Source organism: Propithecus coquereli, unplaced genomic scaffold, assembly GCF_000956105.1.
Source record: "Propithecus coquereli isolate 6110/MARCELLA unplaced genomic scaffold, Pcoq_1.0 Scaffold3, whole genome shotgun sequence".
Classification (NCBI taxonomy): domain Eukaryota; kingdom Metazoa; phylum Chordata; class Mammalia; order Primates; family Indriidae; genus Propithecus; species Propithecus coquereli.
Window position 1 is genome coordinate 20,007,581 of NW_012148618.1, and position 22,745 is coordinate 20,030,325.

At 38.3% G+C, this 22,745-nt stretch overlaps 2 protein-coding genes across 4 annotated transcripts in view; one reads left to right on the top strand and one right to left on the bottom strand.

The window, feature by feature from the left end:
* The window catches only part of GALK2 (galactokinase 2), a 142,539-nt gene extending 130,316 nt beyond the window's left edge, over nucleotides 1-12,223 (top strand). For all 3 annotated transcript variants that reach the window (XM_012649451.1, XM_012649450.1, XM_012649449.1), the window contains exons 9-10: nucleotides 1,538-1,739; nucleotides 11,650-12,223. In XM_012649451.1, coding sequence (XP_012504905.1) covers nucleotides 1,538-1,739; nucleotides 11,650-11,857 — 410 coding nt within the window. In that variant the 3' untranslated portion in view covers nucleotides 11,858-12,223. The remainder of the gene's footprint in view (nucleotides 1-1,537; nucleotides 1,740-11,649) is intronic.
* A 37-nt stretch (nucleotides 12,224-12,260) lies between these two features.
* Nucleotides 12,261-22,745, bottom strand: part of FAM227B (family with sequence similarity 227, member B) — a 225,297-nt gene continuing 214,812 nt past the window's right edge. Inside the window, exons 11-13 of the mRNA XM_012649149.1 lie at nucleotides 18,873-18,948; nucleotides 15,208-15,277; nucleotides 12,261-12,377 (exon numbers count right to left, since the gene is read on the bottom strand). Coding sequence (XP_012504603.1) covers nucleotides 12,261-12,377; nucleotides 15,208-15,277; nucleotides 18,873-18,948 — 263 coding nt within the window. The remainder of the gene's footprint in view (nucleotides 12,378-15,207; nucleotides 15,278-18,872; nucleotides 18,949-22,745) is intronic.

Sequence of the window (22,745 nt, forward strand, 5' to 3'; positions counted from 1 at the left end):
AACCCAGTGATGTAGTCCATATAGATCCGCTGCTGGGAATAGATAGCAGGGTGAAGAAGGGCAGAGAGTAGAACTGGGGGTGCAAACAAAAGATACCAGTCATAGCATCTTCTTTAAAAAGTGTAACAGTATGGGGTGGGTGCTGAAAGGATATGCTTGGAGGAAGTTATTCACGGAATTATAAAATATTAGAGCTGGAAGGATCCTGAGAAGTAATTCCCAATCTTATTTAAGAAATGAGGAAAGAGCCCTATAGAGGTAGCAGCTTGCATACAGCCAGCTGTCACAGAGCTGTTAAGAAATGACGGACCTTTTGATTTTCAGCCCTGGCTCTTTCCACTAGGCCAGGGAATTTTTATTAATTTTCCAAAATTTTCCCAGACCCACCACACCAGATGAGCCACTGTTCAGCATGGGTGAAAATGGTAAGAAGGTTTCAGCTGTTACTCAAGGGAAAGTGCAAGCATTATAAACATAGCCATTAATGCTTGGCCATTGCAGTAGGTCAAGTTTCTGTAACTGAAATTACAGAGTCTTTGTGGGTAATCTGGAAAATACAGGAATGTGTCAAAAGGAAAATAAAATCACCCATAACAGGGCCATAGAGTCCTGTTAACATTTTGGTGCTTTTTTATCAGTTTGTAAAATTACAATGTATTAAATACATAAATCTATGTATATGCAAAATGTGTGTTGATTGTACATATATTAATAGTTTGGTATATTGTTTTTTCACTTGATAATGAACAATTTGCTATGTTGAAAATTGTCTTATAATCTACATTTTAATAGAAGTAATATTTTTAAATGGATATAGCATAATTTCTTAAAAGTCCTCTGTTACTAGACATTTGGGTTGTTTCTTATTTTCTGTTATGATAAATAATGCTACAGTATATATATACATATATACAGAAATATAAATAAATATTATATACATACAAAATTATTGTGCTTATCTGTTCCACTAGGATACATTTTAATAAACATAATTGCCACCATAAGGATTTTCAGTGATGCTTTCTGATGGGGCACAGTGGAAAGAACACGGCTCTGGGGCCAGACCTCCCTGATCTATTCTGCTTCTGCCACTTTCTGGATATGTGGCCTTAGGCACATCACTTTGTGCTGTTAAACAGGGATCATATGGCCCATCCCCTGGTGCTGTGATGAGAACCACATGAGGTAGTGCTTTTTAAAGTGTCTGGCATGGAGGGTGTGCTCAATACACGTTACCTCTCCCTTCCTATGGGATGGATTAGTTTGTACACGTGTATGCACATGTCTGAGTGTGTAGAATGAAGTGAAGAAAATATGCTTACAAGATCTTATTCACTATCAAGAAAAAACTAAAACTGACTTGCAAGTAGACAAATTTCTACTCTAAAGAATTTTTTTAGCGAAAGACAGACCTATTTAAAGTTTAAAGTATTGATAATGAAGACGGAAATGGAAGTCTTTGAAATCATATGTTTCTTTGTCCTGGCTTATCCAGTAACTATTCCTAAGCTTCTTCCCCATGCCTTTCCTTCTTCAGTGCTCATCTTCAAACTCTATCAGCGGGCAAAGCACGTGTTCAGTGAGGCTGCGCGAGTGCTCCAGTTTAAGAAGATATGTGAAGAAGCACCTGACAACATGGTCCAGCTACTGGGAGAGTTAATGAACCAGAGCCACACGAGCTGCCGAGACATGTATGAGTGCAGCTGCCCTGAGCTAGACCAGCTGGTGGACATCTGTCGGTAGGCTCAGAGAGCAGCATGGTGGGGACCAAGGAGTGCCACGAAAGAATACTGTTTATATTAATGAAAAAAATATGCAACATTTCATAATCTACATGAAAGAACATCCTTCCCCATTTCCTAAATGAGGGGTCTCCCATGATATAGAGCTGAACTTGTTCCCTCCTAAATATCTGTAGGATGAAAGGTTTGCTACCTGGCTCTATGGCTTTATGAGGCTCTGGGTTTGGAGTCAGTTCTTTACAATGTCGTAAGAAAGACTTTTTCCATCTTTGGATGATTAGGCCTTTTAGGAAGAAGATTTTCTCAGACAGGTTAACTTTCTCATAGTATTTTAATTATTACACTGCTGTTCTGCCAAAAACTCCTGTCCAGTGCCCTAATTAACTTTGGCAGTTCTATTCAGAAGAAGGGAGAAAACTGAAAGGGGGCCTTACGCCTGATAGGAGTGTGTGGGGAGGGAGGTTGCTGAAGGAATCACCCGGAGAGCCAACACTGCCTGCCTTCCAGGTTTAGTTTAGGCAATTTGGGGAAATAAGGGCCAAAGAAAGCCCAGGTTATAAATGGTCAGTTGAGACAGACAGGTAAGCAGGGAAACTCTTTCACAAAGCCTGAAAACCACTTTCTTATAATCATGAAAGAATGAGAATAATAGAGTAGTCTCCTTACCCAGGAGGATCTCGGTGACCTTGGGAGAACTGAAAGGGAAATTGGAAGAACTCTCAAATGGCTGGTGCTATTTCACTTTGAGAAGATAATACAGTGCTACATACAATTAGTAATGGAAATACAATTAGCCACTTGGCGCCTGTGGTTCGCCTCACTCATTGCCATACTCTCAGCCTGAAAAGTTTAAACTAAGCAGCTCCACTGATCACAAATGGCATGTGTGACCCAACTTGTCAAGAGACTGGAACACAGCATTGATGAGAATCCTTCTGCTAACGTCAGTGTTTGCTCACTAATTGCCAAAAAAACCTTCCCAGCTTTTTTCATTATAAGTACTTTTTTCTGAAAATATCAAGGGACAGTAAATGGAAGGGACAAATATTGTTCAGTTCTGGAAATAAGAGGAAGTGGAATGATTTGTGCAGAAATCAGGAAGAAACATCTCTGCCCAGAAGGGAGTGGGGTGATTTGAATCCCACCTGGAAAGCAGTGGAGGGGCATTCTCCTGGAATTCTCTAATGATCTTTCTCTTCCTGGGATGGTCAACCAGCACTTGTTCTTGTGGACCTTACATTCTTGTGGGGAAAGAAAGAAATGACAATTAAAAATAACTTGAGTGGTAGTGATAAGTGCTATAAAAAAAAATAAGAAGGGGTAGAGACTACCAGGGTTACATGGCATGGTAGAAGAAGGCTGCTCTGAGGAAGTGATATTTGAGCAGAGACCTGAAGGAAGGGAGGAAATGAGAACAGTGAGTGCATAGGCCCTGAGGCAGGGACTTGGCTGTCATGTGTAAGGCACAGCAAGAAGACCAATATGGCAGAGAATGTGAAGGAAGGAGAGGATCATAAGTGATGAAGTAAGAGAGGTAGTGGGATCCATACTGCATGGGTCTGTAGGCCATCAGAAGGACTCTGGCTTTGAGAAGAGAAAGGGAGCAGTGGAAGTGCTAAGTGATTCTATACTAGATGTGCCTTGAAAGAAGATTCCAGAGAATTGCTGTGTGGGCAAAAGAAAGGAATCAAGAAGTCTCCTGGATTTTTGGCCTGAGAAACTTTCCTTGTTTCTCTGAAAGCCAAATTTTTGGAAGCCACACTTCACAGTTTTGAGTCACAGTTATCTTACGGTACCATTTGATATTAGAGCAGAAGGGGCCTTAGAGATTCAACAAGGCCCTAGGAAGTTAAGTGATTGAACAAGTTCACATGATAAGTTAGCTGTAAAGCCTGGTTCACAATCCAATGTTTTGGCTACACCTGCCTCTCTCCCCTGGGGTGATACTGAGATGTGATTAGATTCAAACGTGGATCATTCTTTTTCCATCTATTTTCATCTCCTAGCTTTCAAGCTTTATGATGGAGGCTGTGGTTGTCATAGTTTCCAGCATTTGAACATTGAGCAAAGCCATGCTGAGCAGGCAGGCGGTGTGTAGAGAAGGATGAAAATGGGCTGGGAGTTAGGAAGGCTGAGTTCCAGCTCTGCCTGTTTTCATTCTGAGCTCTGTGACTTTGGACTATTGGCTTGCTTTATGATCTCCAGCGTCTTTTTCTGTTCTAGCTGTTTGTAGTTCTATACATTTTAAAAATGTGGTCCTCGTTCTATAAAAAAGACACCTGCACCCGAATGTTTATAGCAGCACAATTCACAGTTGCAAAGATGTGGAAACAACCCAAGTGCCCATCAATACATGAGTGGATTAATAAAATGTGGTATATGTATACCATGGAGTACTATTCAGCTATAAGAAACAATGGTGATCTAGCACCTCTTGTATTTTCCTGGATAGAGCTGGAACCCATTCTACTAAGTGAAGTATCCCAAGAATGGAAAAATAAGCACCACATGTACTCACCAGCAAATTGGTTTCACTGATCAACACCTAAGTGCACATATAGAAATAACATTTATTGGGCGTCGTGCAGATGGGAGGAGGAGGAGGGGATGGGTATATACATACACAGAGTGCAGTGCGCACCATCTGGGGGATGGACACACTTGAAGATCTGGGTGGGGAGAGGCAAGGGCAATATATGTAACCTAAACATTTGTACCCCCATAATATGCTGGAAAAAAACGTGGTCCTAGTGAAAGATTTTGTGGCTGTGTCTTTAATGGGCTTGGAAGAATAATTTTTATTCATTATTTCATTTTATTTGTTTTTGGAAATTCCTTTCTTAATGACAACTAAAGTGTTTCTAACTATATCATTTTCATCTGTATTAATTTTCTCAGAAAAATTGTGTCCGATATAAGGTACTCTATTCTATGATTGTTTTTGTTTGGAAAGCCAATTGCCAAGTATTAAAATTATTTTCTACTTATTCTAAAACCATATGGGGCTCAAGTTTTCCATATTGAAAGATTATCTCCTGGCATGTTGAAAATATCAGCCAGAATAGCTGTCTGGTCCTTAAGCTTCTTATATAATTAATTTTTTCTTTACTGTCACTGTGACCAGCAGATAATATTCTCCAAATATTTCAGTTGGTGGCAAGTTACTGAAAGGTCCTATGTGGCAGAGCAACCTCAGAGGGGGGGTAATCAAGGGGCTATTAAGTAGATGCAGTCATTGATGTCATTCCTTCCTTCAGTCAATACGTATTTTTCACGTGGGTATCTGTGTACCATATAAAATTGTAGTCTAATCTCCACTTTCAGAAGCTGTGGCACTTTCTTCTGTGTGGATGTCTCAGGAATGATAAGGGAAGAAGGAGGGGTTCAGAAGAATGCAGAAGATAGCGGGGTTAAGATAAAGCATGGTTAAAAACTGGGGAAGACGATGGTAGAAGAGTAGCAGGTAGTAAACATGGGGAAGTGTTTAAATAAGTGAACTGTGGAGACACTCGTAAGCTCTATTTCCTTGTGAAACCTTGTGACTGTCTCACTGGACCAGGCAGAGGGGATGTTGGATGTGCTAGGAAAGGCCCTGGCAAGACCTGGTGTGGGCCACTGGTGCCACTAACTCAGCCTCTGGTAGAGTATTGCTTTGTTTAAAAACCATCACCACCTCCAGACTTCTCTGCAGGCTTAAGAAAATGTTAACATCAATGAGGAAGGCATGGCTGAGACTGGGCAGCCTGAGCAGGTTGGTTGTCTTCCGGAGACCAGAAGAGGGAGGAGGGAAGCTGAAATGGGTTCAAGAAGGAGCACTGCCAAAAATAACCTTTAGATTACCTTCTCTGGTCCACTTGTAGCACTTTAAAATTCCTTTAGTGTTTCTGAAGGTCTTCTTGGAAACTATTTGCATGAAAAGACAAATAACTAAATGAGTGAACGAAGGACGTGAGTGCCCAGAATATCCAAGGTGCTCCATATAAACAAAAATCTTAGCGTGATCTGAGCTAGATTGTATTTGAAAGGTGTCTCTAGGTAGTTAGCCTATAGGACAACTTTATGAGCCAACTGGAGAAGAGTGGGGAAAAGAGTGAAGAGATCACCAATCCTAGCTATTTTTTCAGTTGAGACTTTTATGCTCTTCAAGAGTAAATCAGTTTAGAATCTAAAGAAAGGACAAGGGAGGAAGAAGGAAATTATACTTACGCAGTTAGGCTTTTTTTTTTCTTTTTAAATTAAATTAATGTTAGAATTTCAATTATGTGAAGCAAAGTATAATAATGAAGGAAAAAGATAATGTTTGCTGAATTATAAAATATTTTTTTTAAATGAACAAAATGTAAATTTAAAGAAATGGCTAAATTTTAAAGTAGAATTTACTGGGGAACACAGAACAATTTTGAAACCAAGTCAATTATATTTGAGACAACTCATTCATAATAGGTTCCCTGGTTTTACTAAAGACAAGAGTTAATGCCTTTTATTTCCATTTTGACACTTGATGAAATTATTCATTCCCCAAGCTATTAAGGAATATAAATGACAAATTTTAATGGATCAACTAAGAAAACAAAAGTTAATTTGCTTTGTCGTCCTCAGAAGTCTTCCCACAACTTATTCCATGGCTGAGCTGCTCAGCATCTTGCACCCATTCTCTGGCCAGGTCAGAATGGGGAAGAGTGACGTGCACACCCATAGTTGGATGCTGTTTTCCCTGAGACTGTAAGTGCTGATCTGCATCCCCTGCCAAGGAAAAGGGAGAGAGCCATTTCAGCTGTCCTTAAGGGCTCACTTTTCTTTGGGCCTCTGTCTTCTGTGCACGGATACACGTGCCATTTGCTGGACCCAAACCAACTGCTCTTCAGTGGCCTTTAGTGGCTTACTTTTCTAAAATCGACTTGAAGACAAATTTTCTTATCCTTTCTCATTTGAACAGTATTTGAAGGCTGTGGTTTCTTGAATCTAAAGTAATCTGAAAATGTTGTTTCTAAGCTGATTGTGAAAATCATAGAAGTTGCGCTAGAAGGTCTGTTTTCTTGAGATTCTTACGATTTTTCATAGAGCAGAAGCTAGAAGTCTTTCCAGTAAAGAATACACTACTGACTGCTTATATTTATATATGATATATATTTTTATATTTTAAAACAAATATAATAGTACAGCAGTGATTTATTAAAACCTACCAAATGCCTGCAATTGTGCTGGGTTGGGGTTAGAGAGATGAATATGACCTGTTCCTAAAATCAACATTTCCTGAAATAATTTATTTAGTATCCGTTTATATAATATATAAATATTTACTTATTTTGAAATAAATGAAATTGAATTGAAATACAGGGCATAATTTCTTACTTTCCATCTTTCCAGTTTATAGTGCAATCAGGTATCTCTGGATCTCCTCCCCACCTTTCTATTGCTCTGTGTGTTGCAACTTAGTAAGTGCTTAAGGTCAGATCAGTTCATTTAAAAGGAGGAAATTTTAGTTAGGCTGTATTTGGTGCCTGAATAGTTAATTATGTGACTACACATTTTAGTGATAAAGGGATCAAAGGGAATATTCCTTATGATATCCATCTCTCATCTGCCTTAGCCTTGTTTTGTAGATCATGCTTTATAAAGCAGAGGCTGCTTTTGTTGCTATGTTGAAATCTACATTATTCTCAATGTAGTTAGCACACTAATCAAAGTGGATCTTAGGGGATTTTAGGGTTTTAGTTTTTGTAACTCTTGTATTGCCTCTCTGATGTGCAATAGCTCAGAAGATATATTTTTAATGTCCGTTCTTTCAGAAAAAATGCAAATGTGAAAAGTTCACTAAACAACCTTGGCTCACCTACTCTTCTTAATTTGGAGCTTATGTTGGTCTCCTAACTTTTAGACCTCTCAGAATTTCTGTGGCGTATGCCAAAGGGCAAATTAGGCACCAGTGGGAACACTTTCTGCCTTTGTGTGTATAGCTGGCAGGCTGCTGACCAGCTGCTGGGGCTGCCCCTGATTTATAATCGTAAGTGCCACTGACTCAGGGGCAGAAGGCTATTTATAATAGCACTTATCATTCTCTATTTGGGAAACTTGAGCCCTGATGATTTCAGACCATGTGGTTGAGGCAATGCAGTCCATTTTCATCTGCAGCAGACAGGGTGGTGACAGAGAAGCTCTGGAGTCTCAGAAGTGAATGTATTTACCTAGAAAGACTTCTAGCTTCTGCTCTCTGGAAACTGGCAGGAGTCTCAGTAAATAGGCCCTCTGGCACAATTCCTATGGTTTTTACAGCCAAATTAGAAACAATACTCTCAGTTTGCTTTAGGTTCAATTTTGAAAATACAGCTATCAAAAACTGTTCAAATGAGAAAGTGTAATTAAATATGCCTAGAAGTCCACTGAAGACCATTAAGACTTGGTGACTTAAGTCCAGTAAAATGTCATATTTTGGGTCTTAGAAAATCAAGTAAGAGAGCATGTTGTTCTCTAGACCATCCTGTGGTTGGCTTTGATGCCCAGATTTTAGGGTCTTTCAGAGATAGTTCACTGATACCTCAGTTTTTCCCAGCATCTTCTACAATGAGAAATATTTTGATGTGACTGCAATATGACAAACATTTTTTAAATCAACAAACTGCAAATGGGCCCTTTGCTAGCCTAGAAATTCAGAATAATCCCAGAATCCCAGGGGCAAAGAAACTTTTTAGCCTGGATGATAGGAGTTTGGGCTCAGGTCAACTACTGGGCCATAAGCTAAATGCTTGAGGGACAGGAGGATATCAATAATCTTTATTTATAAGAATTGTTTTCTTCCTTAAACATCTATTTTCATTTGAAAAGCATATTTAATTTATTTATTTTATATTTATATAGATTTAGGGGGATGCAAGTGCACTTTTGTTACATGGATATATTGTGCAGTGGTGAAGTCTGGGCTTTTAGTGTACCCATCACCCAGATAGTGTACATTGTACCCAACAGGTAATTATTTATCCCTCACCCCCCTCTTAGCTTCCCACCTTTGTCTGTTATTCCACGATGTATGACCATGGATACCCAAAGTTTAGGGGAGCACTTATAAGTGAGAACATATGGTATTTGATTCTCTGTTCCTGAATTATTTCACTTAGAATAATGGTCTCTAGTTCTATCCAAGTTATTGCAAAAGACATTATTTCATTCTTTTTTGTGGCTGAGTAGTACTCAATGATATATATTAATATATATAAACCACATTTTCTTTATCCAATCATTGGTTGATAGTCACTTGGGTTGGGTCCATATCTTTGTTATTGTGAATAGTGCTGTGATAAGCATATGAGTACAGATATCTTTTTGATATAATGATTTCTTTTCCTTTGGGTAGATACCCCATAGTGGGATTGCTAGATTGAATGGTAGGTCTATTTTTAGTTCATTGAGAAATCTCCATATAGTTTTCCATAGAGGTTGTATAAATTTACTTTCCCACTACCAACAGCATATAAGTGTTCCCTTTTCTCTACATCCCTGCCAACATTTATTATTTTTTGACTTTTTAATATGGCCATTCCAATCAGAGTAAGATGGTATCTCATTGTGGTTTTAATTTGCATTTCTTTCCCAATTAGTGATGTTGAGCATTTTTTCATGTGTTTCTTGGCCTTTTGTATGTCTTCTTTTGAAAAATGTTCATGTCCTTTGCCCACTTTTTAATAGGATTATTTATTTTTTTCTTGTTCAGTTGTTGAATTTCTTGTAGATTCTGGATACTAGTCCTTTGTTGAATGCATAGTTTGTGAATATTCTCTCCCATTCTGTAGGTTGTCTATTTACCCTATTGATTTTTTTTTTTTTTTTTGCTATACAGAAGTTTTTTAGTTAAAGCCCAATTTTTTTTTTTTTTTTTTTTTTTTTTTTTTTTTTTTTTTTTATCCTTCTGCGTCAGCCTCATGAGTAGCTGGGACTACAGGCACACGCCATCACACCCAGCTAATTTTTCTGTTTTTTGTAGAGACAAGGTCTTCCTCTTGCTCAGCTGGTCTTGAACTCCTGGCCTCAAGCAATCCTCCTACATCAGCCTCCCAAAGTGCTAGAATTATAGGCATGAGTCACTCACTGGGCCATCTCCTAGAATTTTTATAGTTTCAGGTATTACATTTAAGTCATTAATCCACCTTGAGTTAATTTTTGTATATAGTGAGAGATGGGTATCCAGTTTCATTCTTCTGCATATGACTATCCAATTTTCCCAGCACCATGTATTGAAGAGGGTATCATTTCCCTAGTGTATGTTTTTATATGCTTTGTTGAAGATCAGATGGTTTTATAGGTATATAGCTTTACTTCTGGGTTCTTTATTCTGTTCCATTGATCTATGTATCATTTTTGTTTTGTTTTCTTTTTTATTTCAAAATATTAAGGTATGTATCTATTTTTATACCAGTACTATGCTGTTTGGGTTACTATAGCCTTGTAGTATAATGTGAAGTCTGATAATATGATGCCTCCAGCTTTGTTCTTTTGATTAGGATTGCTTTGGTTATTTGGGCTCTTCTTTGGTTCAATATGAGTTTTAGGATTTTGCTCTAATTCTGTGAAAGATGACATTGGTATTTTGATAGGAATTGCATTGAATCTGTAGATTCAATCTGTAGATTGCTTTGGTCAGTATGGTAATTTTCACAGTATTGATTCTTCCAACCTGTGAGCATGGGACGTTTTTCTATTTGTTTGAGTCATCTATGATTTCTTTCATCAGTATTTTGTAGTTTTCCCTCTAGAGATCTTGAGAAGCATATCTTAAAGACTAAGACCATAAAAAGAAATCAATTGAGAAAATTGTTGAGGGAAAAATGAATTACTGGTGTGCAATAATTCTGATGTCCTAGAGTAGGGTTAATAGTCTACTGATATTGTCCAGAAGTAAAGTAGCTCATTTAGATGGGAAAAAAAGAGACAAAGTTGTGCTAATTATGGAGGCTTTATCTGCTACTAATTTAGAATAAATTTTATTAGGAAGAATTGATCGGAAGAAAGACACGTTAACTTTTTTTGTCAGGATAAATTGCATCTTTTAAAGGTGAGTGATCCTTGCATTTTATGTAGAGCCTTTAATTTTGGTTCAAATCTTAGGTTTGAAACTGTGCTTAGTTGATGGTGACTTGGTGACTACAATTACCTATTGCTCTGTCACTTATATAGTTGTTTCCGTCCAAATCAGGCACATCTCACGTTATGGCAAATTCTGAGTACAATAGTTAGAGCATCTCCAGAAGGCCCAGGTATCGATCTGTAGGAATAGGGACCACCATCCTCTTTGTGGAAAAGTTTTCATAATTTCCTATTAGGGATTAAACAAACCAGTCAACCCAGAGTTTAATAACAAGTTCTGTGGTGATATATTTATTGAGCACAAATCTAGGTTATCTGTTCTAGGGACTGATTTGAAATAGCCAAGCCTTAAGAATTCAGTCGAAATAGCCACTGGAGGAAACCTCTACTTGTATAAGACTGTGAACTTTAAATTTTGATTTGTCCTCATTTGGAGTGACCTTGTGATTCAGGTTTGCCTGAACTTCTTTTTATTATTGCCTGGTTTGTTTTTACTCCCTCTTCCTGATTTACTTGTAGGATTGCTACATAACTCTTCAAGTGGCTACTTTTTGGAATCAAGACTTCAGTGGGTTATGCTGGTCCTCATGAAATGAACGTACTGCTGGCTTTTACTGCTTACAGCCAAAACCAGAGACTAGCTTTAGATACAATTAAAAATTCCCAAATCACTTTCTGGAATAGTATAAATTTGTTAATGTCCTAAATTGTTTGAAAAGAGCCAGAAAACCCTCATGTATTCTTTTGTCAGAACTATGTGTTCTATAAACACCAAGCAAATCACTCTTACGTTCATTTATAAGTTCTAATTTTTTTCCCCTCACTATTTTAGGAAGTTTGGAGCTCAAGGGTCACGACTTACTGGAGCAGGATGGGGAGGCTGCACAGTATCAATAGTACCTGCTGACAAGCTGCCCAGCTTCCTAGCAAATGTGCACGAATCTTACTACCAGAGGAGTGGTCGAAGCTTAGCACCAGAGAAACAGAGTTTGTTTGCTACTAAACCTGGGGGTGGGGCTTTGGTTTTCCTCGAGGCCTAAACAATGTAAAACATCTCAGAGAAACTATTTGGGGCATTTGGGAACTGGCAGGACTTCCCATGCCACAGTAAATTAATCCTCTTTCTGTTTTGTATTATGATGAACAGTTGCTATTATCAAGATGTATTTCCAAAGAAATGGTTGAAAGCTCCCTAGGCTTTATAATGATTATTTTTCCATTTTAAAATATGTTTGTCCTATTACAAGCCAAGATTATGTTTGGGCAGATCTTTTAAGAATAATTTACTGAGATTTATTGATTTGAAGATTTTAAAGATGAATGGTAAAACACATTCAATACTGACTTCATGGATTGGACTTGAATTAAACATATGGCTACAATTAAACTAATACAACTGAATTGTATGTGTTATTCTTGAATAGTGTTCATTTCTGGTTTCTCTTAGCATTCTTCTTCCTCAAAGTTGTAGTCTTCTGTTGATGATGATGATGATGATGATGATGATGATGATGATGATGACAGTGATGCCAGTTCTCTCTCAACTGGAGTTTCAGAACGCTATGAAAATAATACATGATTAAAACTCACCGATTTTCTTGGACATCATATACTTGAATATGACATTCACCCAATTATTAAGATGGTAAGAATCACTCTTTTTTTTGGCAAAAGAGGCACTTAGGAAGAAAATTTCAGACTCATTTAAACTTTTTTAAAAACCACGTGATATCACATAAACAACCACTTCCTTTTGGCCCTGATCTATCTCCATCACTAATTAGAAAAATTTAGATGAAAGACACGTTAAGTCTTTTCTCTATTCATGTTGAAATACAGAACTACCTAGATGGTAATTCAGATGATTCGATTCATTCATGGAATCGAATTACTTCGAATCTAATTACTTCCTTCCTACTCTACCACCTTTTCTCAAATGCTTCTCCAACCCAAGAGGCATGCTTACTTCTGGGAAATCCCACTCATGCCTTATATCCCTTTTTTGTGTATCTAACAAGGCTTATTTGTATATGTGGACTGGTGTAGGGCAGGTGTGCAGATGTATGGGTGAGAGTGAGTATGAAAAGACTTATAGTGGATTCTAGGATTGGTAGTGGTGCTATGTGTGTTTATCGAGAGTGGGCAGAAATGTTTGGCCATGAATGGTTTTCTCTCATGGACAGACTATGTGAAGCCCTTCCTGAATCATATGATGATTTAGATCAAAAAATATTTTGCTACAATACTCAGATAATTGATATAGCAGTGGTTTTATGGCATGAATTATCTAGAAAATTATCACAATGTTCTGTTATTGTTTTAGCTCATTAATGTGCAACTCAAAGATTGGGCTTCTTCATCTAGAATCTCAGTTTTAAAGAAGCCTACGCAATGCTGGTTGTAAATTTTCTTAAAGGACAGTAGTCATACATGAAGTACTAGGAAAGCCAGTATTAAGTTTTAAATTAGAAATTGCTGGTGCATTTTCATTTTAGCAGAAAGGTAAACACTTGAGAAAGCCTACGTCCAATCGGTTGAAAGAATTTTGAGTTCTTTAAACCCAATAATTCAAACTTGAATTTATTTAAATTTATAATCCTTTGTTTTTTAATACCTTGCCATTTTCCACAAAGGATTTGTGGTTGGTACGTAATTCTTTATAGATAACCTGGATCACTGTAAAAGAAAAATGCCATTTGTCATTGCTTTGCTATTCCATTTAAATTTTTTACCACGTGATTCCTTCTTTGCAATAGGTGAGTAAAAATTCCCAGTGTGCACTCTTCTTTGAGTGACACACATGGTCATTCTAAGCCAGGTATCTATTCTGTGTTTTGATTTCTGGCTTGAAAAAAGAAGAACAATGTTTCAATCCTACCATCACGAAGTAGTGGTCTAGAAATTAGGAGAGATACCAAATGTGTCTGGAAAGGATAGGGCTGGGGCCATTGGAAAAAAGCATCATGCAGAAAATGGACTTTGAGCATGGCCCTAAATGAGCAGAATTTGAAATCTGGGAAATATGTATTGCAGATGAGCGATGCCTATGGGTGTTAGGCAAACATGGTGTACGCAGAAGGTTCAGTGGGAGTAAAGGGTTTGCTTTGGTATGTAGCAAAGAATAAGATTGGCTACACTGGCTATAGCCAGCTTTTGAAAGAGATCCAAATCCAGAAAGCATTCAGACAAGGGGTTGCAAATCGGTAGCCCATGGGCCACATCTGGTCTGCCGATTGTATTTAGTATGGCCCACAAAATGTTTAAACACTTGGGGTCCAGATCAGGAGATTTTACAGAATAATGTGGTGGAATATCTGAATACACTTTGGCCCACATTCCTGCAGAGCAGCAGTGAACTAGAGGTGAGATAGTAGCTGCCCTGTTCGATGAGGCACAGCTTTCCAGTGCGCTACTATATCCACAACTCCTTATAGTTTCCCTGATACTCAGACCATTTACCATGTACCAGCTGAGGTCACTCGCCCTTTTATTAGCACACTTGCACAGTTGTTTTCTTATAGTAAATAAGTATTTCTCTGTGCCCATGTCTCTATCAAGAGTTGAAAGATAGAAAAAGACCAAGAAAAATGGGAGAAAGAATATTTTTTGGTGGCAGTAAAGAATAGTCCTATTTCTAGGTGTTTCACTATTATCACCTTTCTGGCTCATGTAGGAATTTGATTTGACTCATTTTTAACATTATACCAGTAGCCAATGGGATTGCTAGATTTTTGAGTGGAAGCCTGACATGTGGAAAATAAAAGGTTCTTTTCTATTCCTGACCTCAGATTGTCCATCCTTCAGATTTATTATACTCTAGTCTGTACATGTTCTTTTCTGTTGGAAGGGAACAGGCCCTTCAGACTTAACAGGACTGCCCCAGGTAAGGAGGGGCAGAAAAGAAGGGACAAGTAAACCCAGAAAGATGGAATAATCTCCTTTCTTTTATATTTTTCTCACACTTGAGTCCTGTCTAGAACCTTATCATATTCTGCCTTGTGTTTCTAGGAATTGAGAGCAGGGACCATTTATCTAACACAGGCATTGGTACCCAATATGCTTTTGTTGAATTATTAATGAAAAATAAAATACAAGTTCAAACACCAATAATTTTCTATTAGTTTCTAATTCTAACTGCATTCAGAGTTTTTCAGTTGCGTAAACTGTCCCTGCTCAGAAGCAAGGAATGGGAAAAGTGGGCATGAGATTATCGCTAACTATGTAAAACAGAGATTATCTTAAATGTTCCTGAGGATGATTAAATAACAAGAATGTGTTCTGCTACTGTAACTTGGGTGTGACACTATGCATTGCTTATGAAATATTGTCCAGGCTTACGTAAGAGAAGCTAGAGGGAGAATTCTCAATTATTTTTGGAAAGGAAACATACCAGTTTATGTAGAAACTTCTCAAAGTCATGTTGTACTTCATAAGGTTTCTTGATAGCCTTTGCTTGGAGTCTAATCATGGAACGAAGAAAATTGGTAACCAAACTAATTATCTTTATACTGACACCATCTAATAGCCAACATCTATGAAGAACTTAATATGCTGGGCATTTGCCAAGCACTTTACTTATATTAATTGAATTACCCTTAAGACAATCTTATGAAGCAGTTTTACTTTTATTTTATTTTATAAATGAGGAAACAGGCTTAGATAGGTTAAGATACCCCCCTCCCAACATTCATACAGCGAGAAAGTAGATGATTTGAACCCAGGCACTACGACTCACGTCCTCAATTCCAACCACTGTGTGACACTCATTCCAGCAGCGGAGCGTCCTCTTCAGTTAGATGACTCACATAGCCTTACCTTAACTGATTCCACTCCCCGGGCTCTAGTATGGGCTTTAGGGAGCGACAGTGGGGAGAGAAGAGTAAAAGATGCTGATAAAGAAAAGATATGGGGAAGAAAAAGAGGGAGACAGAAAAGGCCAGTGGGTGAGGTGCTTACTAGACTGTAAGCTCATTGGGGGCAGGGATCCAGGAACCTATCATGGTTTCTGTCATGACATATTCCTTCAAGAAATATCTGTGAAGGGGCTGAATGGTTGAATTCCGGAGGCAGCAGGAACCTTTCCAGAGATCTAAGGATGAGGAAAGAGCAGAGGTAGGCTAGGCAAGGAAGTGTAGGAACTCGGGACAAGAGAGAAATGTTAGTAAGAGAAACAGAGATCCCCATAATATGCTGAAATAATAAAAAAAAAGAGAAACAGAGATAAGAGAAAGAAAAATGAAAGGGTATATAAGGCTATTAATTTCACTGGCAGTTTTCAAGAAAAATATTTAAAAATTATTTTTCCGTGAGATTGGTACAAAGTAGAATTTCCTGAAAATTCCAAATACACTTTGCTGAAGCAGAAAGTTTGATTAGCTAACTCCATGCAAGGCCTATTCTAGGTTTCTTCAGCCTTTATTCTAGGGCATCCCTGAAGGCAGAGTAGGGCTACCTAGCTGGAGTCTCTTCCATTAGCACTCTGCGACTGACACACACCCCTCCCCTCATTCTCTGTCTCTGCCGATTTTATCTCCTCACCCTGGGTTTTCTCCTCTCCCAAGGGTTTTTACCCTTGGGGGTCTCACATTTGTCCTTCCAAGCTTGTCTCAAATCTGGCTTTTACAGTTCATAACCCTGTTTAAGCATACTCCAAAATATCCCTGGTGCCCTTTCTCAATAACACAGTCTTAGAATCAATCTCCTTGAGTTGTACGTTATGCTCAGAATCTGTTTCATCTCATTTTATTAAAATCAATTTAACTTTCAACCCAATCTTGACCCTCCCTTTTTAAAAAAAATAACAGTTTTATTGAGATATAAGTAACATATCATAAAATTCACCCTTTAAAGTATACAATTCAGTGGTTTCAGTAGTATCTGCACAAAGTTTCGTGTCATCACTAATTCCCCCTCTTTCTGATTGCGTTTCCTGCCATGAACTCTCTTTGAAGATTACAGATGGAAGCTTATACACCGTGCCTATAAACTTAATAGGTACATGAGATTTATATATCCAAATAAGTTTTTTTTCCCACAACAATGTGCCATTATATAAAACATGTTGGAATGCTTCTTGTGAGTTACTCTGAGAATTGTCCTACATCCTTCTGCATATCCTCAGTGGCGAGAAATCCTGTCCTCTGTGGATTTTATTTCTGGACGCTTGTAAGAGTCATCTGGTATCAGATCTTATAACGTAGGTGTTATGAAGGAGAATGCAGGGTGATACGATTTTTGGTGAAAAGTGAAATAAGATCCTAAAGTAATGGGTTGGGTTTTCTCATGTGACTGGGAAACTAGCTTTGTAAGTTCTAAAATAGTATTTAGAAGTATGGCACTATGCCTAGCACAAAGTTACAGTCTCCCAAGGGGGCTTGTTTGAAGAGCTAGACTTGTCTGATACTTATTCTTGTGCATGTGCATCTGAGTGTGTTGGAAGAAGTGGGTTAGTCTCAGTACTTTACACTTTTCCTTTTTATGCTCTAATTATAAAATAAACAAATTGAATGAGCCAGTTTTCCTTGCTTCATTGGGGAAAGATGTTTGTATGTGGAGGGGAAATGGCAGGGACAGAAGGAGAACCAGAAACTAGCCCAAGAGAGACCAACCAACTAAGCTGATTGTTCTTCTAGTTTACATCTTCCCTAGGACAGGGCTTATGAGTTTATTTTTAAAAGGGCTTGAGCTTAGGTCCTATGGCTGAAGGAGTAAAACAGATGATGATAATATTTGGCAATTAATTAAATTAGCAGGGTAGGTGATTTTGTGGATAAAGAAAGTGTTACTCCAGATGAACTGTTAAGTAGAAAATCCTCTCTGCAGATATTCCAGTTGATGTATTTTTACATAAGAAACTCACTCTGGTTTTATGTAACACATTTGTTCAATTAAAATGATCTTAAGCACCACAAAGTTGAATAAGAAACAAACCTATCAAGCTCCTTGCTGATTCTTTCTTGCTGCTGTTTTAGATGTTTTATTTCTTCATTAATTCTCTGCTTTTCCCTATAAAATCAAAGTTTGGAGTTAGATTTTAAAATAAAGCAAGCATTCCTAATTGGGAAAAAATAAATCAACAATTTACTGACATCTATATGTTAGTAAAAATCTTTTACAAACCAATCCATTCCCTCCCTATGCACTATTTAGTGTGAGGAATCACCCCGCACATTCCCTCTTATAAACATGTGCCAAAGGCATCCCCCACAACACCTGAGTACAGCCTGGACTCCACTTTCTGCTCCCACAGGGGTCCTTTAGCAATGGGTCCATTCCCTATTCTTCCCACTGAGATAGGAAATCCAACAGGTGGGTGGGTGGAAGGGGAATGGGGACCCATGGAAAGTAGGGGCTCAGACTTCTTTTTGTCTGCCTCCTGGATATGTCGTAGCTGGCTCCTCCTCTTTGGTGTGCTCCTTTAACAGCATCAGGTATCCTGATGCTCATCCTTTCTTCCCCTTAGGGCAATAAAATCTCTAGGCAGAACCTTCATATCATGGGGAGAATATTGGACCCTGCCAATATGTTCTTGTAAAAATTCCTAGCTTCCTAGCACATGAGAATACTATGACTGGCCACAAGGAATCATTTAAATAAGCACAAAAACCTGAATATGTTCCCCAGGAAAACATTTCAGAAAAGACCTCCCTATCTTGCTTCCCTCAACACCACCCCAACTGCCTCTCAGCTCCAGGGAAGAACTACTACTGCAGACAGCTTTTCTGCTCATCTTCCAGGGCTCGTCTTTCTAAAGGGACCAGACTCCAATCTCTATTTCCTGGAGTCTTAGCCTCTCCATGTTGGGGCATACCCACCCCCAGCCACACCACAGCAAAGCTTATTTCCTTTCTTCAGTCCCTGACACTTGCCGTTGCTCCATGGTTACAACATACATCCCTGACACTTACCTGAAAGGAATTTATGAGTCTGTCAGATGCTCAGAATTGACTTTCCTCATCAATAAAATAAGGAGCTTAGTTTAGGTGATTTCTCTGATCACTTCCAGCTCTAAAGAAGTATGATTTTATATTTAGCAATAGTATGATATCAACTTACGTCCTAAAATCCTTTTGGTTCCTTGCAAGTTGTCTTTTTGCCTCCTTTATAATATCATGGTATGTTGGAGCAGGTGGTGTGCTAGGCTTATGGTTAAGGAAAGAGCTCCAATTATAGACATTTGGGAGAGGTAAAGAGTACAGTTCATAGGGAAACCAAGGGGACCATGTGGGAAGGGCTTCCCAGTCATGGAGGGTCTCAAGTGCAGACATGAATATTATGTCTGGAGTTACACTCAGAGAACTGAAAGAAGACAATACCATCAGATCACTTTGAACTGTGTCCCATTATCTGGACCGCAGCAACCATAGGGCACTATGATTTAACAGTTTCATAAATCCTGTAATCTTTAATATGTGTGTCCATGTGTGTTTTAAAAGCAGCAATTTGTTAAATGTGAATATTAAAAATGTACCAAAATTTTTGTAACCTTGTCTAGGCATTTCTTCATTTTTACATATACTGAGAACCTCAAAGTCTTGACTTCTGAGAGGCTTTGGGGTTAACTGGCAGCATGTGCGGAAGCCTCAGTTAGCCTGGCTTCTGCTATCTGCACAGAAGAAAGATGGTAAGCAGAAAGTCCAAGTATGCTGTTAATGAGGTTGGTCTCTCATCCCATCTGTTTCTTATACAGCCTGTGGCTGTGTCTTAACCCTGGCCTTAACCCATGCCTGTGTCTGGCAAAGCAGACACTTCCGTTTTGAACCAGCAATTGGCAAATAAACAGAAGATTCAGAGACAGCCCCTTAGCTTGTGTTAAAAGAAGACCTTAGGTTGGAGGTGGAGAGGGAAGATGGCTGACTAGAGACATCAGCCACCATATCATCCCAGAGGGAAGAAAAGGTTTCAGATAAAGGAGAAAGGGCAACACAACACAGCTCAGGTGTAGTTCAGGGAGAAAGGTACCAGAGCCTGCTGGAGATTCCACAGGAAGAAGTTGCAGAGCAGAACAGGAAGAAACAAGATATCGGCAGAGATCAATCCCGGAGAAGCCTGGAGCCCAGTGGTGAGGGTAGGTAGGGATTTTGTTTCTTCTTCCCTCGCAGCTCTGGTAGTCAGTGGGCTCCTCAGCTGTTGGAGAGCTTTTCTACTCACATTAGCCCAAAAGCTGCTGCCACCACTGAACTGGGAGCTTCTTGAAAATAAAGCATCACGCTGCCAGCGTGAATTCTACAATACCTACAAAGAAGTGCTGGTACCCATACTACAGAAATTATTCCATAGCATCAAGAAGGAGGGAATCCTCCCAACTGATTCCATGAAGCTAATATCACCTTGATACCAAAGCCAGGAAACGACACAGTGAAAAAAAAAAAAAAAAGCCATAGAACAATAGCCCTTATGAATATAGATGCAAAAATCCTCAACAAAATTCTAGCAAACTGAACTCAATAGCACATCAAATAAATAAATAATCCACCATGACCAAGGGGGCTTCATCCCAGGGATGAAAGGATGGTTGAACATGCATAAATCAATAAATGTGATTCACCATATAAACAGAAGCAAAAACAAAGCTCATAAGATCACCTCAATAGATGCAGAAAAAACATTCAACAAAATCCAACACGCTTTCATGATCAAAACCCTCAACAAACTTGGCATAGAAGGAACATATCTGAAAATTATAAAAACCATATATGACAGAACCAAAGCCAACATCATACTGAACAGGGAAAGGTTGAAAGCATTCCTTGTAAAAACTGGAACAAGGTAAGGGCAATCACTGTCACCACTTCTATTCAACATAGTGGTGGAAGTCCCAGAGAGGGCAATCACACAAGAGAAAGAAATAAAAGGTATCCAAATTGGAAAAGAGAAGGACAAAGTATAGCTTTTCGCTGATGATATGATCTTGTACCTAGAAAATCCCAAAGGCTCCACCAAGAGACTCCTGGAATTGATAAATAAATTTAGCAAAGTCTCAGTTTACAAAATCAATGTACACAAATCAGTATCATTTCTGTATACCAGTAACAGTCAAGCTGAGAGTCAAAGCAAAGACTTAATCCCATTCACAATGGCTAAAAAAAGATAAAATACTTAGGAATATACTTAACCAAAAATGTGAAAGATCTCCCCAAGGAGAACTATGAAATGCTGATGAAAGAAATCATAGATGACACAAAGAAATGGAAGAACACATCATGCTTACAGATTGGTAGAACCAACATTGTTAAAATGTCCATACTACTCAAAGTGATTTATAGATTTGACACGATCCCCATCAAAATACCAACATTATATTTCATAGATCTAGAAAAAATAATTCTATACTTCATTTGGAACCAGAAAAGAGCCTGAATAACCAAAGCAATCTTAAGCAATAAGAACAAATCTGGAGGCATCACATTACCAGACTTTAAACTATACTATAAGTAACCAAAATAGCACGGTACTGGCATGAAAACAAAGACATAGACCAATGGAACAGAACAGAGAACCCAGACATAAAGCCATCTACCTACAACCAACTGATCTTTGACAAGGCAGACAACAACATACACTGTGGAAAAGAAGCCATATTCAATTAAAAGGTCCTGGGAAAATCAGAGAGCCACATGCAGAAGAATGAAACAGGATCCCTATCTCTCACCACTTACAATAATTAATTCAAATGGATAAAAGACTTAAATGTAAGGCATGAAACCATAAACATTCTAGAAGAAAATGTAGGAACAAGTCTTCTAGATATTGGCGTAGGTAAACAATTTATGACTAAGACCCCAAAGGCAATTATAGCACCAACAAAGATAAATAAATGAGACTTGATTAACTTAAAAAGTTTCTGTACAGCGAAGGAAGTAATCAACAGAAAAATAGACAACCAACAGAATGGGAGAAAATATTCATAAGCTATCCCTTTGATAAAGGGCTAATATCAAGAATCTACAAAGAAAACAAATCATCAAGAAAAAAACAAACAACATCATTAAAAAGTGGTCAAAAGACATGAACAGAAGCTTTTCAAAAAAAGATAGACAAATGGCCAAAAAACATATGAATAAATGCTCAACATCACTAATAATCAGGGAAATGAAAATTAAAACACAATGAGATACTACCTTACCCCTGTCAGAATGGCCATTATTAAAAAGTCAAAAAACTATAGATGCTGGTGTGGATGCACAGAGAAAGGAATGCTTATACACTGTTGGTGGAACTGCAAATTAGTACAACCTCTATGGAAAACAGTATGGAGACTTCTCAAAGAACAAAAAGCAGACCCACCATTTGATCCAGAAATCCCACTAGTGGGTATCTACCCAAAGGAAAAGAAGTCATTTTATCAAAAGACTCCTGCAATCGAGTGTTTATTGTAGCACAATTCACAATCACAAAGATGTGGAATCAACCCAAGTGCCCATCAATCCATGAGTGGATTAACAAAATGTGGTATGTATATATATATATAGACACACTCACACATACACACACACACACACACACACACACACACACACACACCATGGAGTACCACTCAGCCATAAAAAGAAATGAATTAATGTACTTTATAGCAATTTGGATGGAACTGGAGACCATTATCCTAAGTGAAGTATCTCAAGAATGGAAAAATAAACAACACATGTACTCCCTAATAATTTGGAACTAATAGATGGGCATACATGGCAAAGTAAAAGTCACTGAAAATCAAGAAGGAGGGAGGCAATGGAGGGGGGGTAAAAACCTCCTAACAGGTATAATGAACACTATTCAGGTGATGGGCACATTTAAAGCCCTGACTTAAGCATTACAAAAGCTATCCATGTAACAAAAACATTTGTGCTCCATTAATTTTTTTTTTTTTTTTTTTGAGACAGAGTCTCACTGTGTTGCCTGGGCTAGAGTGCTGTGGCGTCAGCCTAGCTCACA